The sequence below is a fragment of the Oryx dammah genome, unplaced genomic scaffold (assembly GCF_014754425.2).
Source record: "Oryx dammah isolate SB20612 unplaced genomic scaffold, SCBI_Odam_1.1 HiC_scaffold_19, whole genome shotgun sequence".
Lineage (NCBI taxonomy): Eukaryota > Metazoa > Chordata > Mammalia > Artiodactyla > Bovidae > Oryx > Oryx dammah.
In genome coordinates, this window is record NW_024070203.1 from 14,414,567 (window position 1) to 14,431,034 (window position 16,468).

The 16,468-nt window shown below is 66.0% G+C and overlaps 2 protein-coding genes across 2 annotated transcripts; one reads left to right on the forward strand and one right to left on the reverse strand.

Annotated features, from left to right (window-relative positions):
* Positions 1 to 173: 173 nt before the first annotated feature.
* LOC120878788 (60S ribosomal protein L38-like) lies at positions 174 to 739 on the reverse strand. The gene has a single exon (XM_040261665.1). The coding sequence runs from the start codon at positions 549 to 551 to the stop codon at positions 225 to 227; it is 327 nt and encodes a 108-aa protein (XP_040117599.1). The 5' UTR covers positions 552 to 739; the 3' UTR covers positions 174 to 224.
* An 8,781-nt stretch (positions 740 to 9,520) lies between these two features.
* On the forward strand, positions 9,521 to 12,907 carry ARC (activity regulated cytoskeleton associated protein). The gene is made up of 3 exons (XM_040261666.1): positions 9,521 to 11,553; positions 11,789 to 11,931; positions 12,142 to 12,907. Exon 1 carries the CDS (start codon positions 9,726 to 9,728, stop codon positions 10,914 to 10,916), a length of 1,191 nt encoding a protein of 396 aa, XP_040117600.1. The 5' UTR covers positions 9,521 to 9,725; the 3' UTR covers positions 10,917 to 11,553; positions 11,789 to 11,931; positions 12,142 to 12,907.
* The last annotated feature ends 3,561 nt before the right edge of the window (positions 12,908 to 16,468 follow it).

The following is a 16,468-nucleotide window of genomic DNA, read 5'->3' on the forward strand; positions in this document are numbered from 1 at the left end:
TGGTGGTGATGGTGGTGGTGGTAGAGATGGTGATGATGGGATTGGTGATGATGGTGATGGTGGTGATGATGGTGATGGTGGTTGCTGGCCATGGAGAGAGTGGTGTGACAATGATTACACAACTTATAAGAGGGACACTTGGAATTCAGAGCCTGGACTGTGGGCTGTTGGCCTTTTTTGAGAATTTTAAAAATTTTAATACAGTTCAAAGCAGTGTAAGTGGTTCATTTCAGCTCCTTCATGGCCAAACCTGGGAGCAGGGACTGCTTCAGCTTCTCTGCCTTCTCTTTGTTTGTGATGACCAAGGTGTAAAGGTATCTGCTGCATGGAAATTTCACCTTCACATTATCCTTATTTTTCTTGATCTTGACAGACTTGGCGTCCTTGCGCCAGGCCATGAACAGGAAGTCCTTGATTTCCTCAATTTTGCCAGGCATAGCGATGAGGTGCGGGGCATGCGGCCGGAACATCAAGGGGTGAGAAGCAAAGAGAGCCTGGGCCATGGATCTTAAATGAAAGCCTCCTGCTGAGGGTGGCACCCGGGACCACATGTGGTGGGTAAGCTCGCAGGCCTGTCTGGGATGGCTTCCAGGAAGCCACCTCCTGCCTCCCCAGGCTCCCTCTCATATTGCCAGGGGAGACACTGGGATCCTGCGGGCTCCTGACATGGCATTTTATGTTTATCTAGGAAAGTGTGCCTGCCCAGTTCAGGGGGTGCAGCTCCTCAGGTTCTGCTTAGATGGTAGATGGAGGGCCTACTTCCACCCAGCTCCCCCAGGCAGGGGCTGGGGCAGCAAGAGATGGACGGCTCCTCATGCTGCTCCTGCCCGTAGACACGGGCAGTGGGTGGTAAGCTGCTGGGCGGATGAGTCCGCTCTGGTGATGGGCTGGCTCGGATGGGTCCCAGGCTGAGCTGGGTGGGGAGCAGGGCCTGGGAGGGAGCACCACACTTGGGGGTCCTGACCCTGCAGGGGTGGGGCTGCCATCTGGCTCCCAGATCCCCAGGCTCTGCCCCAACCCTGAGGGAGCCAAGCCCCTGAGGCACCCCTGTGGGGGCACACGGGGCCCCAGGACAGCCTGGTTCTGGGGTGGGCGGCACTGTCATGGCCGAGGGTGGGGAGCTGGTGCAGACCCCCGCCAGGAGGTGGTCTGTTCAGGGCCCTTAGAGGAGTGGCCCTCGGGCCTGCTGCGGGGGCCCGGGGTCTGTGGAAAGGCCCCACCTCTCAGCTCAGATGGGCTGTGTCTGTAGACATGGGGCACTGAGGCTGGAGAGGGTGGGAGATAACCCAGAGCGCTGGACCGTATCCTCACCTTGGGTTGGGGGATGGACCACCGCCCCCAGAGGTCATACCTGGGCCCTCCTGCTCCCCTCCTCTCCAGTTCCCCCAGGGTTCGTCCCCAGCCCCAGCCCAGGCGTCCCCAGGAGGGCTGGCCTCTTTCGAGGTGGACGAGGACGCTCGAACAATGACCACTGTCTGCAGGAGGACTGAGGGGCTGGGGCCAGTGGGCGCCGCACAGAGGTGGGGGTGGCGGGAGGTGCTGGCGGCCCCGGTGGGGCAGGGAGAGCCTTCACCCGAGACCTGAGGGGTCCTAGGGCTCCCTCCCTGCAGGGAGCACTCTGGCCACAAGGAGGTCATGGGCCGGGGCCAGCACTCGGGTGGGTGGGGACAAGCTTGCTCCCAGAGCCAGTGGGCAGCACCCAGCCCCGGACAACTGGCCCAGCCTGGCCTGCGCCCTCAAGGCCCTGGCCCCGGGCCCAGCCCCTCTCTCAGGGGCCCGTCCTCTGACGTGCTGCCCAACCCCAGCGGGGCCCTGACCCCAGGCTGTGTGGCCAGGGAGGGGCAAGAGTGTATTGAGGAGAATCCATGCAGTGGGGGGACGGTGGGGGCGCCCGTGACGGTCTGGGCTGTACACCCCTTGACCATGTTGGGCTATTCCTGACCCTCCCGCTGCAGCTCAGCCAGGAGAAGGAGGGAGGGAATGGGGAGGGGGCACTGTGCCAGGGCGGCGGGGGGAGCCAAGGGGTCCGGGATCTACTCTGGCCTGTGGGGGTCGGACCGACCGGTGTCCCCAGGCCAGGAGGCAGCCAGTGCTGTGTGCAGGTTGCGGACGTCACCAGCCCCTCCTCTGGGCGCCCCGCCCCCCGCTGCCGTGGCCCCTGCACCCTGGGGACCACCTCCAGGTCCGCACACAGAACTCAGGACCAAGGACGCGGAAGACGGGCTGTGCGTCGGACATCCTGCCGATCAGCCCCTCACGCTGAACCTCCGAGGGGCCGCCTGCCCATCAGCGGGAGAAACTGAGGCTCAGAGGGCGTCCGGGGTAGCCTGACCCTGCATCTGGCCAGTGGTGGCGGATGGCAGGATGGGATCGGCCTTGGGGCCAGGAGTCTCAGTCATTTGCTCACCAGCTGGTTCCCCAAGCTCATCCCCTACCCTCCCTGCACCTCAAGCTCCCCGTCTGTAAAATGGGTGACAGTGACCTCCCAGCTGTGTTCCAAGGTGCAGGGAGATGCTCGGCATGCGCTGAGGCCCTGTCTCCCACACACCTTCCATGTCGACCTTCTTTCCAGAGAGACCCCCGAACCAGGACGGGGTCCCTGGCAGGTGGAACAGCTGTGCAGCGGGTGGGGTCCGCAGCAGAACAGCACAGACCCTTTATTCAGAATTGGTAAGAGCTGCCTGGCAGCGATGGCCAGGCACAGGGCCAGAGGGCACGGACGGCGCCCTGGAGACAGAAGCCCAGGGAGGCGCAGCTGAGCGGCTGCCCGTGGATGGGTTGGGTGAAGATCGGGGCCAAAGGTCACTGTGGCCGTGCCTGGCATCTGAGAGGCCTGCAGCAGACAGGGAGGCACCACACCCCAGGGCGGGGAGTGGGGGGATGCCAGCCTCGGCAGGCAAGGGGCCTGCAGCTGTGCCAGGCGTGCAGCTGTGGATCAGTGTGTGCCCAGGAGAGGCCTTGGCCAGACCGGGGGGCGTGGACAAGACGTGCGCATGGAGTGGGTGGCTTCAAGGGCAGGGGGCTCAGGCCCCAGCCCCAGGGGCAGGGAAGGAGAGGCAAGAGGGAGAATGGAGGCGGGACCCTGGACCTCTGCTACTGGCTGGCCGCCACCGTTTCCGTGCACGGGGGCGGAGCTGGGATAGAGCCGGCCTTCCGCCGCCTGCACCTGCGTGGGGAAGCTCCCCGCGTCACAGCGAGCTATTCTCAGCCCCGCTCCTTTTATGGCCCCGGAAGTGAGTGGTGGAGGCTGGCGCACTGCGCTGGCTCGGAGATGTAAATGGGAACGCAGAGCAAGGCAGAGCAGCGGCCACCGCCCCCTCCCTGGCACGGGCGTCTGCAGCACCCGGCTCTGAGGACGTCTCCCTGGGCTGGTCGGCAGCGCACCCCGCATGCTGGCTGAGGGCCCGGCCACCTCTGGGGCTTCTGCTGAGCCCCTGGGGTTCCAGGGAGGCGGTGGGGGCCATGCGCAGCCCGGCTGAGCCGCAGTGGGCAGAGAGGAGGGGGCAGCTGCCCGATTCCAACGCCCCCACCCCGCGCCTGGGAGCCGGCTCTGCTCTCATCCTGACCCTCTAAATGAGCCCTCAGAGCGGCCCTCCCACCTTCCCCCAACCCCTGTCGCCCTGCTAACCCTCCGGCGGATGCTGCCTGGCAGGACCCCGCTGGGCTGCTGGCCCCAGCACGCTTGGGGTGTGGGCACACCTCTGAGCAGGCAGAGTCTCTTCAGGCAGCAACCAGGGCGTTTTGTCCACTCTGTGTGTCCAGAGCAAGCTCAGGGCCTGGCTGTTGGCCAGCAGGAGCACGCCTCGGCCAGAGAGATCAGGAAGCACACGCACTGACACACTGACACACTCACACTCTAACGCTCACTCACATACACCTACAAACTGCACAGGTGGGAGGATGCTGTGCTCAGGGGCTCCAAGGGGGGCATGGGGCAGACAAGGCTCACACACCGGGAGCCTGGGGAGCCTTCCTGGAGGTGGTGACTCTGGGCTCAGATGTAGATGCCCCGTGAGCCCGGCTGAGCTTTAGTGCTTAGCTTCTGACACTGGGCAGACCTCCGTCACCTAAGCAAGGTGGTGTGGCAGGTGGCAGGCTGGCCGGGGCCTCGTGCGGACCAGTGCGCTCAGCGGTCCAGTGCCCTCCTCCTTCCCACCTGCCACGGCTGTCCACCCCTCAGGGTGCTGAGGACGGCGGGGTCAGCGGAGCCAAGGGATCCTCAGGACGCTACCCCAAGATGCCTCGAGGAGAAGTGTGCGTGGGGTGCGGAAAGGGGCTCCAACTGCCATGCGGGTGGTTGGCCAGCGAGTGGCAGGCACAGGGGTGTCCTCGGCCCGGCCAGTGTTTCTGCCTCACACCTCTGCCTCCTGGCCCCCTTCTCCAGCCCCCACCAGCAAAGCCACACAGCCTCGCTTCCCTGGCCCCACCTGTCCGACTCCCCAGCAGGCACCCTGGACACCATGGCTGCTCCCTGAAGGGCCTGACCCTCTGAGCAGAGGTGCTGCCAGCTGGTGGCCCAGTGCCAAGGGCAGTGGCCCCATGGGCAGCATGCCTCAGGCCACACCCAGCATGGCGTCCTCCGGGGACTGTGTAGGGGTCACGGCAGTGGCCCTATTTCGTGGGTGACCTGCACCTCCCTACCACCCCATCTTGCTCGGTGCCGGCCAAGCCAGACTCTGGAAGTGCTACTTGATTGACTGACTCACCTCACAGCCAAGCAGGGCAGTGATGGCTAGACCCACTCTGCAGGTGAGGAAACTGAGCCCGAGGGGTGCTGAGGGGGCCCACCCTTGGTCACTCAGGACACACACCGTGTTCCTGGAGCCTCGGGGAGCCAGCAGACCTTCCCCACATCCTCTCACCAGCTTGTCCCGGCTCTGGCTTCCCTGAGGAGGGGCCTGGAGCAGCCCTGGACACTCACTGGGGGCTTTGCCTTCCCTTCCGCAACGGCTGGGGGTGGCAAGGAAAGTGTCCCTTGAGGAGGGACCCCGCCCTGCCCTGCCCATGGCCCCTGCTCGGGCCCTGACCTGGAGGATGCAGGGAGGCCCTGCCATGCCAGGATCATCAGGAAAATGCAGAACTTTCCTTGGTGCGGAGGGAGGAGGGTTTGGTGTGTGAGGCTGCCTGTTCCGGGGACAGGACGCAGCACACACCCTGCCAACTGGAGAGGAGAGGAAGCCCTGGAGGAGGGGCGGGACAGAAAAGAAAACACTCCCGCAGCCCCGGGAGCTCAGCCCCCTACCCCCGTCCCCACACAGTCCAGCCGCTGCCTCCCCTGGCCCCCAGGCTGGGCCCGGCCCCCTGCTCAGGGTCACTCCTGTCTCGGGTCAGGGCTCCCGCCCTGGCCTCCTGGTGCAGCAGGCCCCGCAGGCACGCGGGGCGGAGGGACCCCAGCCGTGCCACCTGCTGGCTCAGGGCCTCCGTGAGATGAGGGAGATCGTCTCCCCAGGCAGGAGACCACCAGCCCCAGCGGCTCGCCCTCCAGTGTGCCTCCGTTTCCCAGTGGACGCGCTCTTCCAGGGCTCAGCTCTGCCCGAGTGTCCACGGCCCCCCCCCTCCGCCGCCGTCCTGGCCTCTCCGCGGCCCGGCCCCCTGCAGCTGGGCTCAGGACCGTGGCTGGACTGGCGGTGCCCTCCCGGCTGCCTGGGCTCGAGCCCCAGGCCGTGCAGCCAGCTGTCCCCAGGGCCTCTGCTCAGCCTCATTGCTGGAGCCCGGCAGATGTTCTGGCCCCACCACTGCCTTGGGGGCATGGACACTCCCCCCAGGGGCCACAGGGAGGGGTTCCAACCACCTCCCACTTCCCAGATCCCGGAAGTGACGCTCCGATGGGAGGCTCTCGGCAGGACGAAGGGGGCGTCCTTGGGCGGGGACCAGGTCAGGCAAGAGGACGAGCACTCGGCCTCGCTGGACCCCAGGCCCTGGCACCATCAGCCCACTTTATAGACAGACAGTCAAGGTTCACGTGGGCAACTGCCAACTGTCTCCCAACCAGCAAGGGAGGGATAAGGGCCCACTATCTCGCCCGCTCCACGATTCATCGTATGCACACGCTCTGTGCCAGGCCAGCTTTGGGCTCCGTGGCTCAGCTGTGAGGGTGCGGACGCCATTCTGGGGCCACCATCACACCCGGCTCTCGGCTCTAAGTGCCTGGCTGAGCAAGAGGGAAGCAGCAACCACGGGAGACCTGGGTTCGGGCCTGGTTCAGGGCGAGGGGCGGGCAGCAGCGCTGGCCAGGGATCCTCAGGACTGGGACAGCCAGGCTGGGAATGCCAAATGATCAGGCGGGCAGGTGCAGGAGGCAGAAGGAAGCCCCACCGGCTGACAGGACGGGCGGCGGGCACATGTGGAGGGCGGGCACCCGGACCCCAGGCCAAAGCCGGGCAGGAAGGGCCAGGTGAGAGCGGGTGGCTGATGGCTGCTCTGGAGGACGCCGCGGCTTTCCCTCCACAGCCCCCCACCCCGCCGCAGGAGGCAGTGACCTGGGTCCGGGGGTCCATGACAGCGGGAGCTCTGCCTGCAGCTGCTTGTGCCCACGCTGCAGGCTGATGAGAGGCTGCGAGTCTGCAGGGCGGCGGCTGGGGCCCTGCTGGAGAGGCAGGCCAAGCCTGGCTCCCAGAACGCACCCCAGACCCCGGAAGAGGGGCAAGGAGGGAGGCTTGGGCCCAACAGCCTGACCCACCCTGCCCCGCCGAGGAGTGCCCCCGTGCCTGTGGGGCCTGGGCCCGGCTCTGAGGGGTCTGCAGAGGTAGGTGTGCACCCTGGGGACAGAACCTGGTCAACCTGATCATGGAGCAGCCCTGGAAAGGCAGGTGCTGCGGGGAGGGGGAGTGGCTGGCTGGAGAGGGTGGGGAGACCCGGGGCTGAAACAAGGGTCGCGGCACCAGGAGAGCAGCCCCTCGGGGCTGGGAGCCCTGAGCCCTGGGGGGCGGGAGTATTAGAACCCGCAGGGGCTGGAATGGGGGCTGCCCGGACCCTCGCGCTGGGCAGACCCAGCCTCCCCCACTCACCCACCTCCGTCCGGAGCAGGCGAGGCCTCAGGAGCTGCCAGGCCTGAGGAGCAGCCGCCCAGCCGGGCTCTGAGAGCTGGGGGCGGGGGGGCTGGGCCCCACTCCGTCCTTGCGCATCCCCGATGCCCACTGCACCCGCCCCTCCTCAGCCTGAGCTGGCCTGCTCTGGGTGGGCTGGGGCTGGAGGCCTTCAGCTCTGCAGATGAGGGAGGCGGGGGCAGCCCCCCCAGGCACGGAGCTGGCCAGGCCTCCTCTCCGGAGGCGGCGGGGAGAATGGAGCCTGAGGCTGCAGCGCGGGGGTGTGCTGAGGGCTTCTGGGGCGATAATTGGGCAGCGATTAAGTGTTCCTGGAGCAGCGGCTGCGGCCTGTCACCTGTCACAGCGGCCTCATGAGCACAGCCTCTGTGCAGTGCCCCCCCGCGCCCACGGCAGGCCGGGCAGAGGGGCCACCAAGGGCCAGGGTCGAGGCCGGCACACCTGCCAGGCTGCTGTGAGACCTGCTCTCCTACCACAGAGGGGATGTCCACCTCCAGCCTCCTGCCCCAGCCATCCCACGGCTCGGGGGCCACAGGGCCTCTGTAGACTGAGAGCTGACCAGCCACCCCCTACTGGTCACTCAGGTGCTGGCTCTGGCACCCCCGCCACACGCAGGTGTGCACACACACACGCACACGTGAGCACACAGGTGCACACGTGCAGTCCCTGCCTGGCTGGCTCACCGAAGGCCTCTCCTGACCAGGGCCCCCAGACGTGGTCGCAGGCTCATGGCCCCACTCGGGCGGCAGTGACCAGCCCCGCTCACACACACAGACACCCTACTGCCTCCCGCCCCGGGATTCCTGTTCTGGCAGTGGCTGGCCCACTCCCCACCCTGCTCCCTCTCTGCTCACCCACTTGCCTTTAATTAGAAATGCCAGGAGTGCGATTCGGGGGGAGTTTCTGCCAAGGAGACATTCCTCCTGGCTAAGGGTGAAAGCTTAGAGCGGGAAAGGAGGTGGCAGCTTGGCTCTGAGGGGTGCTCCCAGGACAGCAGGGGGCTCCAGGGGGGCCTAGAGGAGGGATTGCAGCGTGGGCGCCAGTGTGCCCTCGCGCGTGTGAGCAAGACGCTGGGGGCGGGTGGGCCTGGCATCAGGGGGTAGGTGTGGACAGGGATGACTGGATGGGGGGCGGGTGGGCAGGTGGGAGGTATGAGTGTCTATGTGGGGGAGGGGTGAGTGTGCAGTGTGTGTGTGTGAGGGCGCTGGCCGCAGGGAAGGCGTCTGGACAGGCAGTGGCGCGTGGCTGCGGGCAGTGTGTGCCACCTGTGCCCGCAGAACTGCAGAGGACCTGGGACCACAGCCATCTGTCACGGGCATCCAGGGAGACGTCCCTTCCCCACACTGTTGCCAGGGAGGCAGAAGGGACCTCCCTCCGGAGGGAATCTCAGCTTCCGGAGCCCCGTTCCTTATATGGTGATTTGCTTCTCTGCCTCCAACCACATCAGGCTGCTAGCACCCTCCCCCCACCCCCACCTCCATCCTCCTAGAAGTCTTGGAGCTTCTGAACAGTTCTGGTTGTGCCCTGGGGGTTCAGGGGCCACACCTTGCAGTGGGAGGCAGGACCCCTCTGTCTCCCCCACCTCCTGCCCTCTGAAAGCAGCCTCCAGGTGTCCCTGGAGGCACCAAGTGAAGAAGTCCTGGCCTCAGCAAAGACCTGGGAGTGGGTGACAGGCGGTCATGTCCAGCTACTGCCAGCCAGGCACACACACACCCAGTCCATGGCCAGGGGAGCTGGGGGAGCCAAGCCCTGGGTGCATGTCCCTCACACAGGGCGCAGGGCCAGTCCCAGGCCTGGATTCAGAGGCTCCTGGGCAGGGACAGAAGGATCAGGCCACGTCGGGGACTCACACCTGACACCTGGGAGTGTGTGTGTGCACAAGAACATGCCTCAAGGTCTTCAGATCAAGGGAAGAGGGTCCGAGTGCCGCGGTGGCGGCCAGGTCTCACCTGTGGCTGAACGTTCTGCAGACCTGGGCTGGGCAAGGTCAAGGCCTGCACCGGTGGCCTAGGGGCACAACGTCCAGCACTCCCTCCCACCCCCCATCCCCCAGCCCCCCGCAGGAAGGAGGTGGCAGTCACAGGAGGAGCAAGCCAGGAGGGGCCCGGGAAAGGGGCTTCCTCCTTACCTCCGGGTGGGGGCCCCCCGGGGCGCTCACCTGGCTTCCCTGCCTCTCGCTGACTGAGGGGGCGTCGCGGTCCGTGCCCAGCTCCATCCCTGGGTCCCCGCGGGCTGAATGGGTCGGGGAGGGGGCGGCGCGAGCGAGCGCATTAGTCACCCCCGGCCGCAGAGTGTGCAGGGGGTGGGTCCTCCCTCCGCCGGGAGCGCGCGTGGGCGCGGGAAGGCGGGTCGGCAAGCTGGGGGCGCGGGCGGGGAGCCTGCGCCCGGGCCAATCGGAGCCGAGGCTCGGCGACGGGGCCGCCCACGGGCCGCGCTGGCGGCATAAAGAGCCGGCGGCCGAGCCCCAGCGCAGAGCTCGGGCGCTGAGTCCTCCTGCTCCGTCCCCGCTACCGCCGCCGCCGCCGCGACCAACCGGGACCGGCCGCTCCCCCGCGGGACCCGCCCGCCGCGCCTCGCAGCTCCGCGCAGCTAGCCCCCAGTAGCCCCTCGCCGTCCCCAAGAGGACTTTGCAGCCTCCCTCTCCCGCCTATTCGAGCGAGCCCCGCCGCAACCTGCGAGCCGATGGAGTTGGACCACAGGACGACCGGCGGCCTCCACGCCTACCCCGGGCCCCGCGGCGGGCCGGCCGCCAAGCCCAACGTGATCTTGCAGATCGGTAAGTGCCGGGCGGAGATGCTGGAGCACGTGCGGAGGACCCACCGGCACCTGCTCGCTGAAGTGTCCAAGCAGGTGGAGCGGGAGCTGAAGGGGCTGCACCGGTCCGTGGGCAAGCTGGAGAGCAACCTGGACGGGTACGTGCCCACCGGCGACTCGCAGCGCTGGAAGAAGTCCATCAAGGCCTGCCTGAGCCGCTGCCAGGAGACCATCGCCAACCTGGAGCGCTGGGTCAAGCGGGAGATGCACGTGTGGCGGGAGGTCTTCTACCGGCTGGAGAGGTGGGCCGACCGCCTGGAGTCTGGGGGTGGCAAGTACCCGGTGGGCAGCGACCCAGCACGCCACACCGTCTCCGTGGGCGTCGGGGGTCCCGAGAGCTACTGCCAGGAGGCGGACAACTACGACTACACTGTCAGTCCCTATGCCATCACCCCCCCACCGGCCACTGGCCAGCTGCCCGGGCAGGAGGAAGTGGAGGCCCAGCAGTACCCGCCCTGGGAGCCGGGAGAGGACGGGCAGCTGAGCCCCGGGGTGGACACGCAGGTCTTTGAGGACCCGCGGGAGTTCCTCAGCCACCTGGAGGACTACCTGCGCCAGGTGGGCGGCTCCGAGGAGTACTGGCTGTCTCAGATCCAGAACCACATGAACGGGCCGGCCAAGAAATGGTGGGAGTTCAAGCAGGGCTCGGTGAAGAACTGGGTGGAGTTCAAGAAGGAGTTCCTGCAGTACAGCGAGGGCACGCTGTCCCGGGAGGCCATCCAGCGGGAGCTGGACCTGCCGCAGAAGCAGGGCGAGCCACTGGACCAGTTTCTGTGGCGCAAGCGGGACCTGTACCAGACGCTGTATGTGGACGCCGAGGAGGAGGAGATCATCCAGTACGTGGTGGGCACCCTGCAGCCCAAGCTCAAGCGTTTCCTAAGGCCCCCGCTGCCCAAGACCCTGGAGCAGCTCATCCAGAAGGGCATGGAGGTGCAGGACGGCCTGGAGCGGGCAGCCGAGCCCACCGGCCCCCACCCGCCTGCTGAGGAAGAGGCCGAGGCCCTCACACCTGCCCTCACCAACGAGTCCGTAGCCAGCGACCGGACTCAACCCGAGTAGAGGGTGCCAGGCCCCGCCTGCCCGCCCGTGGCCCTCGCCCACTGAAACTTTAGAGTGGGCCCGCCCCTGCAGGGGAGCCCTTAGTCTCCTCGTGCAGCTGGACACTCACCTCAGCCTCCTAGCCTGACTCCAACAGACACAGGTGACCCAGATGCGGGCAGTGTCCCCCAGACAGCCAAGGGGCTCCCCTTCCTCGCAGACCCAGCCTTCACCCTCCCTGCGTCTGTCTTCCCCAGTGGTGGACTGGCCTGAGTCAGCAATCCCGCCCTCCATGCTCTTAGGCCATGACAGTTTCCTCATCCTGCTCAATGCCTGGGCCCTCTGGGCACTCAGAAACTCAGTGTCCAGATGGCACGGGCCGGTGTGCACCCAGCTCAAGGAACACCCCAGAGCAGAAGCTTAGGGGCCACCAGTGCCCCCGGAGCCTGGGCTTCAGGGAAGCTACTTCTCCTGGCAGTCGCCGTGAGTGGCTGGCACCCCTGCTGCCTCCCGGGGCAGCTGGCCAGCCTTGGGCAGTGTGGCTCCCTCCCCCTGGAGGAGAGCCCAAGCTCAAGACACAGCAGCAGCAGCAGCAGCAGCCGCCGCCGCCGCAGTGGCAGCAACAGACCTGGCGACCCGGTGCCTCCTGGCCCCTCAGGTGAGCCCCTGCCCCTTGGCACCACCGCCAGGGGGCACCATAGGGCTGGGAGGGCCCTGGGCAAAGCCCACCCCACTCCAGGCGAGCCCACGGAGGCTCAGAGCCCCTGGCATCCCCATAAATCCGGTGCGGAGGGGAGACCCCAGGGGTCAGGGAGGGGGCTGGAGTTGGGGGCAGGGCTGGGGGAGGTCGCTGACCCAGCTCTCACAGAGCCCCGTGTGTTCTCTCCCCGCAGCACCAGTGACTCACGCCAGCCTGGGGAGGGACAGAGCCCCGTGCAATGACTCACCCATGGCAGGCGGCAGGTCCCCTGGGGCCCGAGTCCTCCAGCCCGGCTGAGGCAGCAGCCGGCCTCTGGAGCCAGGAGAGTGATGACAGGTACACAGGGGACCTCACCCCCAGCTGTCCTCACCAGGGGCCCCCAAGCTCCCCCCAGCCCCTGGCCCCAGGCCCCCAGTCCTCTGGGCCAGCTGAGAAACAGCCTCCCAGGACCCCAAGGGCTGGCTCTCTGAGAGGGCAGCCCTGCCCCACCCCACCCTGCCCTGGCGGTCCCCGAGTCCCTGACCACCTGTGTCTTCTTCCTTTCAGGTCTCCAGGCTCCCGCGGAGCCTTTGCTGCTGTGCCCGGCACTGTCCCTTCTCCTCTCCCCCTACAAGCTGCCTGCACGAGAGGAGAAGCCTAAAACCAGAGGAGGGGGCCCAACAGAGAGCTGGTGGTGAAGAGAGGCCAGCGCGAGGGCCAGGGCCTGCCGCTATGCCCGCCCCGCTGGCTGCCCACTGCCCGCCGCCCCCAGGGCCGCCGCCCTCCCGGGCCTGGCGTGGCTCCCACCCTGGAGCCCCTGCCCGCTGTGCGGCCATCCTCTGCCACCAGAGCTTCCGCCACGGCCGCCCCTGCCCGGTGGCCCCAGGCCCAGCCCCAGGAGGCCCAGAAGCCTTTGCCCCTGGGGCTCACTCAGGCTCCCTGCCAGGCCCTGCTGCGGCCTGGCCCAGACCCCCACTGCCCCAGCCACCAACACCCTGGTGCTGACCGGCCACCTGTGTCTGCAGCCCAAGCAGGCCTGGTTGGGGGCTCCCAAACTCAGGAGACCAGCTCCCGCAGGAAATTCTGCCGGCCCCTCTGTCCTGCGTCATGCCAGCGCCGCCCCCTGCCCCAGATTTTATTTTTGCATATAAGCCATAACCTGCTCTCCTGGCGCAGGCTACGGGGAGGCCCCAAGGTCCTCAGGGGGGTGTGGTCAAGTCCCCGCCCACCGTGGATCAAGCCTCGAATGTCAGGCCAGGCTATGTCCACCCTGCCACCTCACCTGAAGACAGACGCTTTTTCTAAGACTTTGTTAATAAAACATTGAAACTTACTGGCGTGTGTGTGCTGCTGTTTCTCTGCTGGCTGGAGGGGGCCTGCAAAGGGAGGCTGCTCAGGGTGGCGGAACCCTGGAATCCAGGGGTAGGGCTGACCATCTCAGAACACCGGAGCCTCTGCCGTTCATGCTGAGTGGATGACAAGGTGTGGGACCCGCTGGGGGAGGGGCTGGTGGGGGTGCCAGGCACGCGTCTGCTGCCAGGACTACGCCTGCCCAGAGGCCTGTGGGCCCAGAGGGGATCCTCAGGGTCTGGACCCATGAGAGTTGGGAAAGGTCCCTGCTGCGAGAAGACCCTGGTGAGCCCTGGCTGCAGGGTCTTAAGCTTGGTCTTCCTGAGCCTCATGTTGCTCAGTTATTCAGGTGTGTCCGGCTCTGCGACCCTGTGGACTGCAGCACACCGGGCTCCCCTGTCGCTCTCTATCTCCCAAGGTGGTGATGCTCTCTAGCCATCTCATCCTCTGCCGTCTCCTCCTCCTGCCCTCAATCTTTCCCAGTGTCAGGGCCTTTTCCAATGAGTCAGCTCTTCGCATCAAAGGATTGGAGACCTTTGAGGATTGGGCAAAGGATTGGAGATTTAGCTTCAGCATCAGTCTTTCCAGCAAATACTGGAAAGTGAAGAGCCTCACACTCCTCGTCTGCAGACAGAGAGGCCATCACTAAAACCATTGTGGACTCGAGACCTTAGACAGGAGATGGTCCACACTATGCACGTAAGCCGTAACACACCTGCCTTCGTGGAGGACGCCAGGTCCTTACAGGAGACAGGCAGGTGGCCTGTGGGTGGGGGGGCTCGGATCCCTCCACCAGGCAGCGTGGAGTGAGAAGCAGGCCTGGGGAGGTGGACACGGAGGGATTTGTATCGAGAAATCAGCTCATCAGCTGGTGGGACGGCAGGGCCAGCCCTGGGTCTGCAGGGCAGGGGGTCCTTGGGCATGGGACGTCTCCTTTGGTGAAGGCTCAGCTCTGCTCTTCAGGTCTTTCAACTGATGGACCCAGATTACCTCCCTTGATCTTTACTTCCAGTAGTCTGATACGGAATGTCTGTCACACTCAGACCCTCAGGACCTCTCGTGGGTGAGGGTCTGACAGAACGCCTGGTACAGGCTTTCAGGTACAGGTATACAGGTATGCCCTGGCCAGGCTGGTGGTAAAAGCCCCCTCCCAGCCTCCCAGCTGCCGTGGTCATCGGCAGGCCCTTGTGGCCTGCTGGGGTCAGCCCTGCCCTCAGAAGGGGCTGCTCTGCTGTGTGGGGTGGGAGGCCGGGCACTGCTGCCCCTGCTGAGAGGACGGGGCCCACGGGGATGCAGGGGGCGCCCAGGAAGGCCGGAAGCACACAGGAGCAGCGAGAACCACCCGCTGCCAGGAACACCATCACCGCGCACGCAGAACCAAGCGGGCGCCCGGTGTGACGCCCTCGGTGAAGGCCGCCTCTTCCCTGTTCTCCTTTATTCCTTTCAAACGCTGACAAGAATGGGGAAGGAAATCAGCAGGAACAGGGGGCTGGGCACCATGGTGATGCCTGAGAGTCAGTCATTTCTCCGGGAGACCTACTCCTGCTTGCATCAAAAGCTGGGTGTTCTGGGCGCTTTTTCCTTTTAATATGAATTTCCTGTCTGTAATTGGATGATTGTAGAACAGGCAAGCTGAACACTCGCAGTAATCTGAGATGCAGCTCTGTGTCTTTGTGTCCCAAGAAAAGAGGCGGGAGGGTGGAGTGGAGTGGGCTGGCGCGGGCAGGGGAGCCGGACCTCCAGCCACCCTGGAGAATCCCCCAGCCCAGGCCCCCCGGACAGGGTGCTCCCTGCCCCCGCCCCCGCCATCCCACCCATCCAGACCCCTCAGCCCCTGGTCTCATCTCCTCCCTCCCGGGCAGGGAAGCTGGAGTTGGGAGGGCTGCCCCAGGGGCCCACCCTGTACGCCCAGCTTGGTGGGGTCTTCTGAGCCGGGTGGGCTGGGGCTCAAGTCCCAGGGCCTCTCTTTCTATAAAGCGAATCTACCTGCAGAGCTGATGTGAGGATGTGAGGGCAGGGTGCCGGCCAGGGTAGGCTCAGCACGTTGGGTGTGGCTGCCCCCAGGCCCAGCCAAGCTGGGTCCCCAGGCCTGTGCCCCCGATGGGCTTTCATGGGCCAGCAGGATAGGTCTTGTTGCCTGTGACTTCGCTGGCTGCCCAGGGGTGTCACAGACTCTCTGTGCCTTGAGGTGGGGGCTGCACAGCCAATAGCTCATCCACCTGAGAATTCCAGAAGGCCACCTCACTGCAGGGGGCCGGGGGGGGACAGTGACATGGATCCAAGGTGTGAAGTATGCTCCAGGCTTCCCCTGATCTGAGGCTCGGGGGTGCAGGGACCCACCCTGGACTCCCTGTCTTCCAGGCCTACCTCCTGGAAGATGCTGAGTAATGACTTTCTTGAAGGGATATGCCTGACCTCAAGATCCAAGCTGGTTCGGCCACTAGGGCTGCTGCTATAAAGCCCGCTCCTCTTCCTGCTGAGGGTGAGAGGACTGTCCCCAGAGGACAGTGTGCTTTCTGGCCCCCTGGTCCCCTCCCCTTGGCCACTCACGACTCCTGCTTTTGACCAGTCACTGCCCCCCCGGCCCTGGCTGCCCACTGGCCCAAATTATGAGACTCCTCTTGTGTCTCTTCCCCTTTTCTGGTTTCCCACCAGCGAGGGGTCCCCGCAGACCTGCCAAACGGCCTAGGGGCTCTCCCACGCTGCCTGCCGAGCGCCCAGCTGGTGCCCCCTTCCGCAGCAGCTGGGACGGGAGGAATACATCCGCCTGTTTCCTCCAGGAAGGAGGCTGGGCAGCCCAGCACCCAACCCTCCGTGCCAGGGGGCAGCAGCTGCGGGGGCTCCTCTGGCTCTCCACCCACACTCCTCTCTGGGATGGCCTCTCCACAGGTGGGGAAACTGAGGCCCAGAAGAAGCCAGGGTCTGCCGTTTCTCCCGAAGGCCTCCTCCACATCTCTGCCAGCCCGGATCAGGCAGCCAGGGCCCCTGCTCCGGGCCCCTCTGCTGGGTCCCCCGCCCTCTGTCACCCTGAACCGGCATCATGCTGTCCATCCACTAGCCGTCCTGTCTTCACCACTCCGGACCCCTGCAGAGGATCGCAGAGCCCCAGGGCTGCCCCCAGGCCACCTCAGGGGCCCCAGGAGAGCAATGTGGGCTGCGGCGGGAGCTGGAGCCAGACCCCAGGGCTGTGGAATAGCCGGTGGGGCGGCCTTTCTGAAAGTGGGAAGCCGTGGGCAGGGCAGGGGTGCCCTCTCCCAGCCCCCAACCCTGGCTGGCCAATCTTGCTCTTCTCTCTGCACCCACGTGTCCATGTGGAGCTGCGTCTCTGTACCCAGCCCAGGCCTTGCAGCCTCACGACAACCCTGTCTCCGCGGGGACCCCAGTAAAGGCCTGGACCACATCAGGCCCTGCCCACCCACGGCAGCTCTCCTGGGCAAGCTGGCTGGGGCTCCATGTCTCCTCTGCAGAGAACGAGTCATCCTGCCACCTTCTGGCATCCTGGATGACCCTTCCCTGAGCGGCAACCCCCGCCCCTCCCCTGGAG

Coding starts and splice junctions, on each gene's coding strand:
- LOC120878788 (XM_040261665.1), bottom strand. CDS start 551: ATGTGGTCCCGGGTGCCACCCTCAGCAGGAGGCTTTCATTTAAGATCC.
- ARC (XM_040261666.1), top strand. CDS start 9,726: ATGGAGTTGGACCACAGGACGACCGGCGGCCTCCACGCCTACCCCGGG.